Raw genomic sequence first — 17,293 nt, forward strand, 5'->3', positions numbered from 1 at the left:
ATTATAGCGTTTCTCTAGTGCTATCAATGTAGATATTTGTTGTAGTGCAGAGAACATGAAATTAGCGTTGTAGTACAAAAATATAGATCTAGTGAAGCTGAAACAATCTTCCTCTTAACCCGTTAAGTAATCCACTTATGTTTTTGATTCCTTTATTTCTTTCTAATATAGTAATGCAATTTTCGGGACATTTTATATCATTTTAGGTCATAACAAGTGGGCGGAAAATGGGGTTTGTTCTTTGCATTCAAATACAGTGTTGTTGGGTAAGCGTGTTTTTGACACACTTTGTTTTTTTTTTAATAGTACTTTTATTTCCGTGGATGATGCATGCATATTTTCAGTTCACGAAACATTCCTATCTAGATGTTAACGCCTAGATTGATGCCCATAATCTTATGCTTTTGGGGTTAATGGAAGAGATTTCAAAATTGTTGGGCTGTTGTTATCATGTTGGTAAATTGGGTTTAAGAATCAGCCGGCACACGAATCTTTTTGTTTAATAAAGAGTCATTCTCGTTATCAATCATGGTGAAACGAGATGTGTTGTTCATCAGTTCATTGTCGGGTTCTTTTAAATTTTGGTGAAAATAGACAAAAAGGAATATAACAAAAGCTTATAAATTACTTACTCATATACTAGCTAACAAAGATCAAAAACACCCTACTCCACTCAACATTTTGTTTTTAACATAACTTCCGACGTATCTTTAAGACTTTAACCTAGGGTTCATTCGGTTATAGTTTATGACATAAAGCAACATAAATGAAACAAAATTTAGTCTAATTCGATTAAATAAGGTTTTAGCTATAGTTAATCAATTTTTGTTATTAACATTAATATTTTTATATATATACATTAATTTAAAATGAGTTACATTATAAATAAAATTGTTTGATTTTTGTGTCTTTGTATATAAATCTATATTCTGAACAATTTAAAATTTATGTAGTTTTTGGTTAATTTTTATTCGGATTTTCAATTTGACATGACCAAGATTAAATATTGTTTATTTGGGTCCAAAAATACATGTGCTCTCAAACAAGAAGATGATATGATTTTACTGCATTCATAGGACTTTCCCTTCCTTCTTTTTGTGGGTTCTTTCTGGCCACATCACATGCACGAGGCTCGACCTTTCCTCGACTCTGACTCGATCACATCTTTTTTTTTCTTTCTTTTTTCTTTCTTTTTGCTATTTAAGTGCAAAACTATGATTGCCCAAGCTCTCTTTCAATACTACATTAGTTGCTTGTCACTTTTTACTACAAAGAAAGAAGAAAAGAAAATACGATATTTGTAAATGCATATTTACACTATGGAACTGTACAGTGACCCTATTCTATTCCTTCACCTTTTAATAAATATATATATTTATTCCCATATACATTATGTGGCATACATAAATAATTTTCATTTTATTCAAGTTGTAGTGTGGAAAAAAGCTCTTTATCCACCATCTCTCTCTCTCTATACACTATACTAAACAATTCTTTCTCATTTTTTCTCTTTAATTATTTTTGTAAAAAAGGTAACTTTTTGGCACTACAAATTGACACCCTCTCCCTCTCCTTATCCCTCAAATTCACTTCCAAAGCCTCTCTCATCTTCTCTCCTACTTGTCTCTCTCTGCTTCCTTGTTTCCACTCAACAACAAAATCTCTTACAAGAAATTTTCATCTTAATTTAAACCACATGGCAACTGTTGTATATCAATCTTACTTTGAGTCTCAGCACTTTGAGCCGAGGGCTCTAAGACTCAGACTCTCTTCTCCTAATAATCTTCACTTATCCACACCTCTCAAATCCCATTTTCAAGATTCTTCCGTTACTCCACAAGACAACACTACTACCACTAATGCAGCCTCCTTGTCCTCATCAAGTCCCAAGCCGGAATCTAACTCGGCAAGTTGGAGCTTCCTCGAGTCCCTTTCAAACTCGAGCTCTGATGATGAAGAGAAGAAGACATTATCAGTATTTCAATCTCCATCTTCGCGTAGAACTCTCAGCGATGAGAGCTTAGCGTTGTGCACTGAGAGCCTTGGGAGCGAGACGGGCTCCGATATCATTCATGAGGATGAATATTTGTTCTCGGTTTCATCCGAATTACAAACAATGGAAACTAAAACTACTTCGGCGACATCAAGATCATCACGACAAGATAAGAGGAGAAGTATGATGGCTTCACTTCCACCACCTTTGACAAGTATGAGCGGTTTTGATTGCATTGAAGTCAAGTCCCACCGTGAAAATGGAAGATTGGTAATGACGGCCGCGAAACCTCTTCCGCGTAATAGGTGCATTCAGGACCGAAGCAATGGCTGTGTAAGACTTGCAATATTGATTGATTCTGATGACCAAATAGAGACAGAGACGAAAGAAGAAGAAGAAGAAGAAACAACCGAGACCATGACAAATAATGAAGAAGAGATTCCAGAATACGAGGAAGAAGAAGAAGTTGAAGAAGACGATGAAGAAGAGATTGAAGTAAAGAGTGTTGAGAAAGTTCAAAGATCAAGAAGATGTATTGAAGGAGATCGAGAAAACAGAGGATTTCTAAATTGGGAATCTTTCTGTGTTGCCACTTCCTAAGAAAAGAATCTTTCCTTTTTTTTTTTCTGGTTTCTCTGTAATCACAGTTTCTCACCCTTTTTCTCCCGCATTTTGTTATCTATTAATAACAATGTTTATTTTTTTAATTATTCACTCGCTATGTTAATTTGCTACGTACATAAATATTTGAGTTTGGGCTTACCAGTTAAAAATTCTGATGTTATAGTATTCAATTAGTCGTTATCTAAATATGACTTAAGCTAGTTAAGTTATATTGTTTTACTTTTATGTCAATTAAACTGAATTTAGGTAAAGGAAAATTAGAGAAGAGTTAAACAGTTAGTTAAATTTGGTTAGGTGTGAGAGATTGCACGATTTGTCCGAATGAAGTGGCAGACTGAGATTTGGGTAAGGGACGATTGTACCACGAAGATGCCTTCATCATGGGAACACATATCACTTCCCCTCTGTCTTCTCTTGTTATTTGTTTCCACGTTTTTTTCTTTTCAAATTCAATTATGAATCATATCTCTAAGACTTAGAAAGTGTATCTTATTGGACGTTAGAAAAGATACCGATCCACTTCATTAATATGTTTTTTTATTTTCTTATTTCTTACCACATTTTTTCTAGAATCTGAAGCCTTCATTTTCATCACGGTTTGTCATATATCTAACGAGATTGTGAAAGTTTGGCGTTCTTAGGTAATCAAACTTATACAATATGATGTAATTATATATATATGATACGAATATAGAAGAATATGAAATAGACAAGGGATTATCTATGATGCCCAAAAAAAAAACAAAGGAGAGAAGTGACTAAATTGTGTCCGTACAATGACGACGTCATATATATGCTAAAAAGCTCTCCGAGTCTCCGCCTCTTTCTCTTAGCCCCACAAGAAAGAAAAAAAGGAAGCTTTTGGTTTTTCAAACTCGTTAATTTTGCCAAAATTTTAGTTATTAATTTGTACCTCATACGTAATGTAAAAATATGTAGAACCACATCTTTTCCATAAAGATTATTGCTTCTTTTTAAAATAAAATAAAATCCACGACCACTTTTTTCCAACTTTATTTAGGAAAGAATAATGTTAGACCCGGTCTAAAAATATATACTATGCTTTCTTATTCATCTTTTATTAGATTAGCACATGCATCCAGCAGGTAATGAAAAGATTAACTTGATTTATTACCTAAGTACATACTACATGGTTGTAAATGCCAAATTGCATGGTTTTACTTACCATAAAAAACCTGCATCCTTTTTTTTTGGTAAAGAAAAACCTGCATCGTTTGCCTTAATTGTTTTCTATGTTTTGCAAACATTAAGGTCCACTTTGAAAACCCCTAAATCTTTGATATGTATGTTTCTTTTTGATGACTACTCGTTTTTTATACATTTTAAGTTTGTGTAATCTAATTTATAGGCTTTAACCCGGCAGAAACCAATATCATTAGTTTTTAATTTAATTTGAGTGGGGTTTGAAATTTGATGTATACGTGCGATCCTTTTCACGTTTTCTTTTTCTGCAAAGTAGTTTGCATGGGATCTGCGTCTATCCATTTGCGTTTTTTTTTTTTTAATGTTTAGACTTGCATACAAGAAAAACATTTATCTATTACAAGCCGTCGATTTTTCTCAAAAACAATTTACAAATTGTTTAATAATGCTATATATATATATAATAATGATAATAATGCTGTGTATATAAATATATACTGGAATTAAAACCAAACAAAACCGGCCGTGTTCACTTTGTTTTGAAAGTTAGCTATACATATTGTGTGTCTCTCATATAAATAAGCTACTCCAAATTTTACACCCACGTTAGGATATATAAACAGAAAAGCCACAAATAAAGTTTCATGCCATGTCCAGTTCCCACCCTTTTAAAACGATCTAATCCATTTGCCCTAATCAACTTGGCCTTATATGATTCATGACGCAATCCTTTATTTGGTACGTTTCAGAAATTAGGTCAGACCTTAATATATTTAAAAAATACATATAAAGCGAGATGATGCAATGCAACAATATGTAAATATAGAGAAGAAATTAAACGAATTAATCACGAAAAGTAGAAGTGGTTGTTTTCTTGGTGGCTAAGAAGTGCAAAAGGATTGGTGTGTAACCTATTTGCCCTTCTAATATTGTTTCCTTTCAGATAAAAACAACGAAATAAATATGTAATTTTAATGGAGTCTTCTTTAAGCAATGGTGGGATGCCTTTTGATTCTTTAATTAAGTTGTCGCTCTCTTTGACCGGTTAATAAAACTATTATACAAATTAATTTTTTTTTTTTCCAAATGAATTATAGTTCATGGCTTTAATAAGGGAAACATCATGGAATATATAATTTTCACAAAGTAGTAACAACTAACAACTAACAACTAAACAACCAATATTCTATTCATTCACATTCTAATTGTTTAAAGGTTCGGAGGACTAGTTAATTAGTCCGGACAAAATTAAGATCTGCACATTTCTGAAGCCAAGACTATATATATTTTGGTTCAAAACATGACTTATATTAGTTCAAAATATTATTTATTTGTCCTTTGTAAATCCACTAAAATGTTATTGTAATCGCAAAAACCTGGACGTATAAGATCTGCATTTATATTTCGATTATGGATTGCAAAGTCAAAATACTACCACTCGTTTGATCGCATAAGCAGAATATGGCAGTCTCTTCATTGACATAAACATTCCAACACAAATCCGAAATAGATTTTATAATATCTCTAATCAAATTTGGAGTATATTTATACATTTTTTATATTGCTAGCTCGGAGAAATGAAAGTTTGGTGTCCAAGAAAATTAAAATTAACTAGAATTAGCTCATATATATCACTTTTTTTTTTTTTTATCAACAGCTCATATCATCACATTTTCATAAATTATTTTAGACTGAAAGTTTCTCATCGCGTCATATTTGAAGATATTTTCATCATTTCATTTGTATATATATATTTTCCGTTGGTTCCGGGCCCGCGTCGTAGTGCAACATGGCGACACAAGCAAATCGTAGCAACTCTATTGGTCGACTCTTGTCCTAACTTAATTGTTGGGTATATAAATTAGAAACGTGTGCATGGTTTAATGACGTTCATCTTCATTTTATACATATATATAGTTATAAACTTATAATGATTAGGAGGAAGGAACATACAAATTAAACGAAAGAGGTCCCTCCCACAAGAAGTCAGGAGATTATAATTTTTTGACACGAATATCAAAAGTGTTTTTTTTTTTCTTTTTAAATGAAACCAAAAAAAAAGCATCCATCACAACGCATACACTAGTGCCTTTTTTTTTGTGCTTTATAATTTAGTGAAATGATTTTGGATAATGCATTGCAAAATCCGTAGGACCCAATCAGATTTCAAAGTTTCAAAGTTTTGAGTTATGTTATGTGAGACTATGTCCACGTGAATTAATAGCATTTGGTAGCTTCTATGAATAAATACTTCATATATATTTGCATTAATTTTTATTTATTTTCTAATATGATATATTTGCATAAATTAATATATTTATGTTAGTCTATGAAATCTAGCTTTACATTTCTCACTAATATACAAATAAATGTATATTGTAACTTTTATTTTATGAGAGAAACTAATACAGTTTTTGTATAACATTTCTTTCATGAAATTTAATTATTAGAACTAATAGCACTGTTAGCATAAATACGAAACTACTGTATAGTTTTAGCCAATTCCTCTTCTTTTTAACCTTTCATCTCTGTCGTAATATGAACCTTAATTATGTCTACTTATATTTGGATTTGTTCATTTGATTGGAAAAACTATTTGAACTTTGTGTCCTACTTATTACAGAGAAGATTGTGTAATATAAATCAACAGAAAAGATAATAAAAAAAAAAGTGACGGAAAAGGGATTCTCTCGCTCTCTATATCTCTCGTATCATTAGATATGGACTTGTCGAGAACGTACACAAAACCGAAAAATTCACATGTCCTTCTCGATTCTTTTTTATTTTGGGTATTTATAAGTGTATGTGTATCTACTATACATATATATGGTACAATCAAGACTTCAATCAAAAACGGTCCAAACACTGAAAAAAGCGGAAAGCACAAAATCTTAAGTTTGATTATTAATAGATATGAAAGAGCAATCAAGAAGATCTTCATGTTTCTCTTCTTTTTTTCTTTCTTTCAGTTTTGCTCATCCTCCAACGGTCCAACCAAACACTATAATATTATTCAACCAAAATTTTGAATCAACAAACACTTTGGTTTATTTTCTTCTTTTATCTTTTTTTTTTTTTTTGGTGAGTGATTGACTGATTGATCATGTAAAGGAGAAGAGAGGCAAACAATGGACACGTTACGTCGGAGGAGAGACGATTATAATTTGTTTGTGTAATCTTTTAAAAATCTGTAACAATGCAACTTAGAAAATTATTTTTTCTCTCAAAAGTGAGTGTTTCACTTCTTCTATATAGTCTCCCGACACATTTCCTTCCTCTTATTCCTGGGTCCAAAGTTTCATGCTGCGTTCTTGGAAATTGCTTGTTCAAATTTCAACACAATTTTTTTTAAAAGTGATTTGTTTTCAAATTTGATCATGACTAAACAAATCTATTTTTTTTTCAAGTAATTTACAGAACAAACGACATCAACTTAAAATAGCACATTATAGATAGCAAACTGAATCACGGATATCAATTTATTATTCTTGAACCTAACTATTCACTTCGGTCAGTGATATGCATGTCTAATGTCATAAAATCACTAAAATGTCATTGGGTAAGTAACTATACTAGTTTTTTTACTTAAAACAAAATAACCATTGAATAATCGAACAACGACACAATTCTAGAGGGTTGATAGTACTTCAAGTCAGATTTAAGATATGTATAATATAACACGAATAATAGTACTATGAGCCGTTTACGAACTATCTACACATATCAAATACTAGTGATGAAAATTACCCCACCAACAAAAAAAAAAAAGAAAAAAAAAAAAGCAAGAACAATCTTTTGGGATAACGTAAGAAAGAAAACATACAGTTCTTCTCTTAGCAGTTCACTATCCTTTGTGGGCTGATGATAATGGAGTCTTCCCTCCTCCACCAGTATGTCGCATATTCTCTGCACAGCGTTTTACAATAAGTAAACAATGTTTCAAATCCAAGACATCTGCTTCAAATGTTTCTAGGATTAAAGAAAAAACACTTGCCTCGATGCCTCTCAAGCTCTTCATAGAGTTCTTCTTCCCACTTCCGCCGTATCTCTGAAAAACTGAGGATGAATTCAAAGAAGGAAACATCAGCACCAACAAAACAGCCCAAATTCAGGCTTTCAAACATTTAGTAACTTCAGCACGAGCTAACTCACCAACGGCTACTAGTTACTCCCTTCTTGGTCGACTCGCTGACTTGGCTTGGTTCTGTTCCTGGTTGCATAACTCTGCTTGTGTTCAGTGTACGTTTGGAGCTTTTGAGCGGGCTTAGCATAGCATCACTGATTGCTGAGAGTCGTCTACTCGGAAGTCGTTTAGGTGACTTGCTTATAGTTGGTAGGTTTGGTAACTTGAAGCTATTTATGTCTCCACGTGCACCTTGGGGTATTCCTGGATTCATAGCATTGTGGAATTCTTCGAGCAGAGGGGTCTGCAACTTTTTCAAATCGTGAGCCTTGACACAACAGACAAAAAAAACAAGTGACGAATATTCAGATATCATCACAAAATCTCATTTCGTTAGCAGAGATGCATCTAAAAATTCCAGGTAGACTAAGCAAAGAAGAGCCAGAGTTGCAAAGGAGATGATTATGAGTATTAAAGAATTAAAAAGGGAAAGCATATACCACACCAAGCATGAAAACCAGAGTCCAATGTCGCTATGTGCATATGTTCAACATTAACAAAGTTTAGTAGCTTAAAAAATTTCAAAATTTCCTGTTGCAGGTCTTTTAAGTCTAAGTTTAGCAAATGACTCTTATAAAACATGAATCATGCACAGTATAAAGTATTAACTACAAAGAGGCCTTACCTTCTCATCCAAAAATGATTTTATTTTCAACTCTGTGGCTTTATAATCTTCCTCTGCAACGGAAGAGCCACCAGCAAATGTTAAGCTGGTTTCCTCATCACATGGAACCCCAGATTTGAGTTCAGCAGCTTGGTAAGAAAGCATGTTAGATTTGCTTCTCATCACTTCTGGGCTTTCATCAAACTTGCAAGACCAGTTATCCGTCGAATCACTCATGGGATTAAAACTCTGTTGAAAATAAAAAAGTTCCTTCCCACTGTCAGTATAACTGCAATCAACAGATATGTTTGAAAATCAGAAGAATAGATATATTACCTTGTTTAAATCAGTGGACTGTGAAAAAACATTAGTTCTGACTGATTCAATGTTGCAGAGATCATCCATGTCGGTCTGACAAAGGTCATCAGAGTCTCCATCTCCCAAACAATATCTTGAGTTATTTGACTTCTGTGTGTATATATTGGAACTCCTCAAGCTTCCTAGTTCACAGACATCCTTTAAGCCTGAACAGGTTGACCTCCGGATCAACGAGTTTATTCTGTAACAATAGAGGAAGTAAAATAAGAATCAAGAGATCAAAATCATGGATCATAACAATATAGAAACTAGAGCTGCAAAGGAAAACTTACGAACTCCTAACATTCATTCCTTGAGTGGCTATTGGGTTTCCACATTCCTGATATATAGGGGAGGGGGTCAGAAGGTTGAAGAACAAGAACAAAGTTTACTGCATAATGTACTAACCGTTAGAGAATTACTGTAAGCTGGATAAGATTCCTGGCGCTCTCCAGTGACAAACGGGTGCTGCAAATGTTAAGCAGCTGTTAGCACTATAAGCAACAATAATAAGTAGTATTGTGCCTTGAGAGTAAGGACCCTTTCACAATTGTGAGAAATAAAGGAAGATATAAGATTTACAATACCTGAAGCAATTCGGATGCAGAGAGTCTCAAGCTTGGTTCTCTGCAAATATAATTTATCTTATCAATAAGAAAACAGATATAGATGCTCTCTTGAAATAGAAAGAAAGGTGGACATCGGTCTGTACAGGAGCTATCTCTATATAAAAGACAATAGAGGAAGTAAGATGTGTACTTACTTGTGCAAGCATTTCAATAGAAAGTCTTTAGCCTCTGGTGAGAGGTCTTCTGGAATTGGAGGATGAGCTTTTGTTCTACCAATATGAAGGACAGCGGCAAACTGGATGAAAAAATTTCTAGTTCTTCTTAGGTTTCTAAAGTAAAAGGCAGTTTCATATGCATCAACAATATTGGAAAGTGTCCTTCACCCAGTGAATCTGTTTACCTGCTGCTGATACTGCTCACTCCAGGGAGGCTTCCCCGTAGCCATCTCAATCACAGTGCACCCAACACTCCATATATCAGCAGAGCTACACAGGGAATTATAGATGAGAACCCATTCCCACAACCCAGAACATGTATAATCGATCATCTTCAAAAAAGCTATAAGATAAAAGAAAGTAGGAGATGAGGAGAAGATGATAACTAGTAGGGTATTCTAGAAATACTTACAAGCTATGACCAGTCTGAAGAATGACCTCAGGAGCCATCCAATAGGGCGTCCCCTTCATTGATTTGGCACCATTGACTGTAGCCTAGAAGCATAACAATGACAAGTTTGAGAGTGAAGAAGAGAAGAGGCAACATATTGAAATATGACTGAAGAGAAAGAGAAGCGCAATCATACTAGCTCTACAACTTTCTTGGAAGCACCAAAATCTGCGAGTCTGATGCACCCTTTGTTATCGACCAAAATATTTGCCCCCTAGGAGAATGTGGCAAAAATTAGAGAGGAATCAACCACAGACACATTCACATGTTGGAAAAAGTACCTTAATATCTCTATGCATGATCCCATTCTTGTGAAGATACTCCAGACCAAGCAAAATTTGCTTAGTGTACATAATAATTACCTGTTCAGAAAGGTTCAACAAACACAACATTCATCACCTGTGATGCTCAAACACAAGAACTTAGCAACAGGTGTAGTCAGAAACTTACAGGCTCAGGAAAAGATCCAAACTTTTCCAACAAAGGAGAGATTGATCCACCAGGAACAAATTCCATCAAAATATTCAAGGAATCACTCTCTCTTACAGTACCCAAGTATCTCTGGAAACAAAAACAACAAGATAAATAGTGAGAAGAATGCAAGACAATCAACTGTAAATAAAAAGAACTAAATGGATTCGCCTACTCACAACAATGTTTGGATGTGAAAGGTTCTTAAGAAGTTGTACTTCTTCCTCAAGCTCTCGGATGTGATCCTATGAAAGACCCCAAAAAATAATAGTTCCTCAACCACTTTACCAAATTGAGAACAGAGTTTATGAAACAAAAAAAAAATGGGAAATTTCGCCGTAACTCTCACCTGAGTCTTCTCCTTTGAAGCACTGCTAGGAGCGATTAAAACCTATATTCCAAAAAAAAATCGCGAATCAGCAGAACAGATCATAAAATTAAAAAGCAATTGAAGGTAATTAGAACAAAGAAATTGAAAAACCCACTTGTTTAACTGCAAGAAGCTCGCCGGAATCGAGGTTCATTCCCATGTAAACCCTCCCAAAAGCACCGCAACCAATTAATTCCCCTTTCCTCCACCGAATCGACGACGGCGGTTCTTCTTCCTTTCTAGGAGCAGGAAGTCCAGGAGGCGGCTTCGCGAAGAGACCAATACGAGAGCTACGGATACTGGAGTTAATCTTCCCGACGAATCCACTAAGACCTCCGCCGCCGCTACCATCGTCTCCGGCTAAAGAAGACCGGAAAACCAAGGATCGCCGAACCGATCCGAGAATATCCTGCATTTTTTTTTCCTAGTGACCCGACGGTGAATACGCAGTAGAGAGATCAGTGAAGATTAGTCATTGCTTCTTCCTCTTCTTCTTCGTGATGTGTGTAAAGGGAAAGTTCGAGGAGGAGAGGAGGGAAAGAGAAAACTCGATCTGTTTTTCAAAATTAAAGGCTCTCTGAGTCTGAGAGAGAGAGAGAGACTGTTTGTTTCTGGCGTTTTTCCCATTGAAACCCTCACAAAAAAATAACCCCATTCTTTAATGGGCCTTCTTATTGGGCCCTTAGCGTAAAGTTACGCACGTGTCAAAAATTTCCATATTATGTTGTCGGTCGTTGTCTTCCTCTACCGACAATATAATATCATCACATCACATGCCTTCAGTTAAAAATATCTATTCCAACAAAAAAAAAAAAAAAGTTTAAAATATCTGTTCCCCAATGCAACCAATAAAAATTTGTAGTTTTCTTGTTACTATAGAGTTATTAAATTTTTGTTAAAACCTGAAGTGAAAGATCAGACGTAATAAGAGAATTTATTCTTGAGATTAGTCTTTTAAGGAAAAGTGTTTTGAGACATATCTCAATAGAGGAAGAAACAAAAGGAAAACATGAAGACTAGCAAATAATTAACGAGACTAACGCTAACAGTGAAGCCATTTGAATCATCATCATCATCATGTTTTGTATCTGTATCTGTAGAATAGCTTCCTTCAGGTGTGTTGGTTGTGAGAACCACAACGATCCAATTATCTTCTTTACCAATACCAATCCCTGTATACTTGGAATCGTTCAAACCCAACGAGTATTGCGTCTTTGTGAAGTTTGTGAGGACGAGGCTTGATTCTAAGCGAGGAACACATGCGGGCATCACCATGCCGTCTCTTGTGTCAGTGACGTTTAAGTGGCATTTGGATAGCATCTTAGGGTAGTTTGCGAACTGTGGCTCGGTGCCTGGTACTGTGAATGAGCCAGTGTCGTTGGTGCAAGGTTTGTTCTTGAATTGGTCTGCGATTTCGTCGGCTAGACACTCTGCGTTTTCGTTCTTGCTGAAGACTGTTAGATTCTGTGTTGTTCTGTAGCTGTTGATGCCTGTGAGAAGTATGTCCTCTTCATCTGCGCAATCCCATAAAAAGACTCTGGTTTAAGTCTATATAATTTGCAGGAACATATTCACAATCTTAAGTAAAATTCTTGTTCTTTGGAAAGCAGATCAATACACTTGAGAGAAAAGTATTACCCTTTATTAACAAGTATTAACTTTTTCATGTTTGAGATCTATGCAAAACCTTCTAAATGAAGTGAAATGAACAGATACTAAGAGATTTTCAGACCAGATCTAAAGAACCTAAACAAAACACCAATCAGAGAATAGCAAGAGAGAGAGAAAAAAGTTTCAAGAACATAGATTTACTTCAAATAATGGAACAGAGAAAGAAAGAGAAGAAGTTACCGGTGTCGCCAAGAACAGGGCGATTGAGGAAGAGGATGATGGATAGAAAGAGAAGAAGTGGAAGCTTGTGAATCGCCATTGAAAGAGGTTTCTAGAGTTTCTCTAGTGATATTGGCCTACTTATATTTATTATTGATAAAGAAGAGTGAGAGAAATGGTTACTTAGCTTTTACTCTTAAATAAGAGTTGTTTGATTCTGTTCTGCTTTTCTTGTCAGCTAGATTTTGACGCTGTACCGACCATTAAAGGCATTATTAACTAATTCCCTTGGTCCCCCTCTCATCCTATACGGTATCGTTTCTGATATAAGGATTGGACCAGGGTCACCAGACTAGCCATTGTAGCCTTGTTTTCCACATAAGAGCAAGGCCATTGCAAAAGGCTATCATTGACCAAGTTTCTACTTCATGTTAGAGAATAGAGATCTTCAATTTGGATAAACCAAAATGTGATCAAATTTAGAAAACTAAACCAAATTCTAAGTTTTGTTTTAGAAGTTCATCCACAAAAGCAAATTGCGAGGAAATCAAATTTACTGCAGGAAAGTAAAAAAAATTGGCCGCAGCTCATAGAAAGTCACTTGCAAAATACAAAGTTGAAATTTGAAATTGAGTGAAGTTTTTTGAAAACTCAATGACTAACTGATTTGTTATTACAAAACATCTACCGTAAGTACCAAGATGTGATCACAAGTACCAAAAAGCAAATCAAACAGAAGCAATTGAAGTCTCAAGTTGTCACTCACTCCATAACTGCGACTCCACCTACAGCTTTGATCTTGGCAATGATTTCATTAGCTTCTTCCTTTGTCACGCCTTGTTTGAGAACAGACGGGACTTTCTCAACAAGCTCTTTCGCCTCCTTCAGACCCAAACTCGTGAATGCTCTAACTTCTTTTATCACTTTGATCTTATCAGATGCATTAAACTTCTCCAACTTCACGTCGAAAGCCGTCTTCTCTTTCTTCTCCTCTGCTTTCCCGGCTCCAGCATCTTGATTTGCTCCTAGACTCAAACCCTCCGATGAAATCATCTGTTGTTTTGGAAGCCTCAAGTGTTCATTGAGTGCTGGTCCAATTTGTTGCCGTTCTTCTGGAGATAATGCAGCTATACGCTCAGCTAACTCCACGATTTTGTTTGAAGGCTCGGGTCTAGGACCATAAGGATCATAAACTGATGGGTATTTGTATTTCTTGGGTTTAGCTTTGGAAACAGAGTCTTGCTGCAAGCAACGCACTTGCACAGACCAGATTACACCCGGTTGACACTGGCGAGAACGAACGTTTCTGACAAGTGAAATTAGCTTCATGACTATATATATATTCCTCTGCTATCATACAAACTATCAACCAAAGATCATTTCATGTGACCAACACAAAGTGTACTTTGTCTCCTCAAAACCTTCACAAGACAGCAACAGTAAAACTCTCCTGTGTTGCAAACAAAAATACAATAACTTTAGCTTGCGAACTACTAATTGATTGAAAGAGATCAAAATAGCTGTCTAGTTTCGGCCAATCCACAGCAACTATCTGATGGAACTAGTACTTAACTACATAACAATCTCAAGAACACAATTTGTATCGTATCAGTTAAGATTCAAAAGTGTTCTTCTTTGCATGATGAAATGCATTATCTCACAAAGTTCAGTGAAGCAAAATGGTGAACTAGAAAGGATGATGTTAGAGATTCATAAGATCGATTTCAGAGTCAATGGCGGCACTACGAGCCCCAAAATTAGTTTAATTTTACACATTTGTATCAGATTCGATAGTCTAAAGGATAATTACTTACAACCTAAAAACAAATCATTGAACAGAGAAACAAATCCCGAAGATAAAAAAAAAAAAAAAAAAAAAAAAANGCAAGTTCGCGAGTTTATCAAAGTTCCGAAATCAAACAATGGGATCTCATGAATCATATATCTAAAACCGGAGAAGAAGATAAGAAAGAAGGAAATAGCTTACCTCCGGCGGCGCGAACGGCAAGCTTCGCCGGCTCTGGGGTTGATGATTTTGGTGCAGTGAGAGACGGAGATGAGTCACCACCACGAGAGACAGGGTTTAGGGTGAAACAACAACACTCCTCTTGGGCCCTAAATTACTTCTTCATAATGGGTTAAGCCCAATAAGGATCTCCTCAACAAATTTTCCAAAGTAATAAATATTGCTAATTTTATCGTTTTTTAAGATAAGAGTGAAATCATTATATTTAATTTGTGCGTATTAGAATTTATATATATATTATTCTTTTTGACAACTAGAATTTATATCTACCTATCTGTAATATCTTGAGTTATTATTAAGCCCCAATTACAGTCTTATCATCTACCAAAAAAAATATATTCTGAGGATTAAAAACTAAATCATGAAATATTTTGTGGAAACACCAATTTTGAAAAATGATCTAATCCTACGATAAAGGTTGTACAAATTCATAATGAAGGGTTTAGATAACCTCAATTCCTTTAAGTAATATTATTCACATCTTATCAAATAAATAAAAAAAGTCAATTTATTTTTTACCAGGAGCCAAATTGTGGTTTACATATATATATATATATAATAATACACCAATAAACTTGCACTAGCTCTCTCCATAAGCTTTCTTTTGCTCTAGTTTTCGTCTACTTCACCAATTCCATCGATTTCACAATGGCTAACGCTAAAGTAGTTCGTATTATCATGGGAATTATTGGTACGATATGCTTTTCTCTCTCTCTCTCTAATTACAACAAATATATTTATTGATAAACAAAATAAATAAATATATGTATGTATAGTACTATGTTTTTCAATTGCATGCATATATTCCCTGGAACGGAAGCCAAACGAGGTTGCAAATTGTTCCAGCGAAAAAAGCTATGCGTTTAATATGAAGATTCTTCTTTTGCAATTAATGATTTTTGCATGCGTACACACATATATATATATATACATAGATGCCTGGTTGGAAATTCTTGTGCTCTCATCAGTGAATAATAACCCTCCTTATCCGTTGTCTGTCACACAGTATGAATTCTAATGACGTTGAGACCTTAAGAAACAAAACAAAAAAAAGCTATGTAAAAAATTAGCACAAGTTCGACATAGCTATGTTACTGATAAAATTTGTTTCCTCTCGCCTAATGCAGGGACTGTTATTTCCTCTTTGGTCTCCCTCACAAGAATGTAATTATCTTTGTTCTTCTTCTTCTTTTTTCTTTTTTTTTGTTCTTTTTCTTTTCACATGTACAATATCGTCTGCGTATGTATGTTTTTTTATATTAGGAACGTTTTGTAATTTTGAATTCTATATCTTCTCTAGCTTGCCACTGATTAAGATTATCTTTCACATATCTAGATAAAGATTAAATTGTAGTTAGAGTAATAAACATTTGTATATATACACAGGCCAAGGTTTATACAGATATACAAGACGAAATCAGTGGAGGATTATGCACCTCATGAACGTCATGTAGGGTTGTTGATGAAATATAGTTTGTGGGTTTTGTATGGTCTCCCTCTTTTCCACAAGGATGGCATCCTCGTCACCATTAGTAATGGCATCGGTTCCATAATCGAAGTTATCTACCTGGTTAGCTTTTTGATCTACTGCGGCGGCAATGAACGAGAACGAGTATGTTTCATCTTTAATGTTTAAATTAATCTTTCATCATCTTTTGTATATATATATATATATATTGCCTATAATTTTCTCTGATGATGTGGATGTTGATGCACAGAGGCGGGACACTCTTTTTATGGTTTTGTTTGGGATTCCTATTGTGGCATTTTTCTCTTGTTATTCTATTTTTGGAGCTGAAACTTTATCATTTCGACATACATTCATTGGTGTTTTTTGCAACGTGCTCACCACAATTATAGATGTTATAATTTTGACGGTATGCTCTCTCTCTCTCTCTCTCTCTCTCTCTCTCTCATTTGATGGATAAATTATTAACTAATTATGGGTTTTGATTAAATTATTTTTATGGGTGATACAATAGAGATACTACGAATACGCACCCGTTTGGTTGTCCTTGGCTAGTTTGATCAAAGATGGAATTTGGACTGCTTATTCTTTGATCTACAAATTTGATATCCACGTCCTTGTAAGTATTCTTTTTTACTTTTTCCTTGAATACTTGAATACTATGTATATATTAATTGGTTGATTTTTCATGTGTAGAATGTTTTGAATTGTAACGTTTTGTTTCAATTTGTTTGCTTTGATGGGACAGATAAGCAGTGTTTTTGGAATGTTGTTGTGTGCTTCTCAATTAGTGTTCTGCAAATTGGTAATTGAACCCGACGAATATGCCACTGGGTCCAAAGAGACAGATCGGGTTGTTGTACCCCAACTGCGAATGTGTGAAGTTTAATTGGTGTCTGGATCCTACACAGTTAGAAGTTTTGGTTTTGTGGATTTAGTTTTTCTGTCTTGTTATGTCATTCAGCTAG

At 34.7% G+C, this 17,293-nt stretch overlaps 4 protein-coding genes across 4 annotated transcripts; 1 reads left to right on the forward strand and 3 right to left on the reverse strand.

Moving 5' to 3' along the window:
* Positions 1,598-2,610, forward strand: LOC104718899 (protein FANTASTIC FOUR 4-like). Its single transcript, XM_010436754.1, has one exon. The coding sequence runs from the start codon at positions 1,697-1,699 to the stop codon at positions 2,591-2,593; it is 897 nt and encodes a 298-aa protein (XP_010435056.1). The 5' UTR covers positions 1,598-1,696; the 3' UTR covers positions 2,594-2,610.
* On the reverse strand, positions 7,418-11,780 carry LOC104718992 (mitogen-activated protein kinase kinase kinase 3). The gene is made up of 17 exons (XM_010436858.2): positions 11,117-11,780; positions 10,981-11,022; positions 10,811-10,876; positions 10,611-10,721; positions 10,442-10,522; positions 10,297-10,374; positions 10,122-10,204; positions 9,895-9,979; positions 9,689-9,789; positions 9,513-9,552; positions 9,334-9,393; positions 9,219-9,265; positions 8,905-9,127; positions 8,590-8,817; positions 7,934-8,232; positions 7,776-7,837; positions 7,418-7,687 (listed from the first exon to the last, which is right to left on the reverse strand). Exons 1-17 carry the CDS (start codon positions 11,414-11,416, stop codon positions 7,626-7,628), a joined length of 1,968 nt encoding a protein of 655 aa, XP_010435160.1. The 5' UTR covers positions 11,417-11,780; the 3' UTR covers positions 7,418-7,625.
* Positions 11,917-13,041, reverse strand: LOC104719082 (uncharacterized GPI-anchored protein At3g06035-like). The gene is made up of 2 exons (XM_010436962.2): positions 12,853-13,041; positions 11,917-12,515 (listed from the first exon to the last, which is right to left on the reverse strand). Exons 1-2 carry the CDS (start codon positions 12,929-12,931, stop codon positions 11,983-11,985), a joined length of 612 nt encoding a protein of 203 aa, XP_010435264.1. The 5' UTR covers positions 12,932-13,041; the 3' UTR covers positions 11,917-11,982.
* On the reverse strand, positions 13,397-14,913 carry LOC104719169 (50S ribosomal protein L7/L12-like). The gene is made up of 2 exons (XM_010437061.1): positions 14,819-14,913; positions 13,397-14,281 (listed from the first exon to the last, which is right to left on the reverse strand). The coding sequence occupies exon 2, from the start codon at positions 14,158-14,160 to the stop codon at positions 13,594-13,596; it is 567 nt and encodes a 188-aa protein (XP_010435363.1). The 5' UTR covers positions 14,161-14,281; positions 14,819-14,913; the 3' UTR covers positions 13,397-13,593.

This window comes from Camelina sativa, chromosome 1 (assembly GCF_000633955.1).
Source record: "Camelina sativa cultivar DH55 chromosome 1, Cs, whole genome shotgun sequence".
NCBI classification, from domain to species: domain Eukaryota; kingdom Viridiplantae; phylum Streptophyta; class Magnoliopsida; order Brassicales; family Brassicaceae; genus Camelina; species Camelina sativa.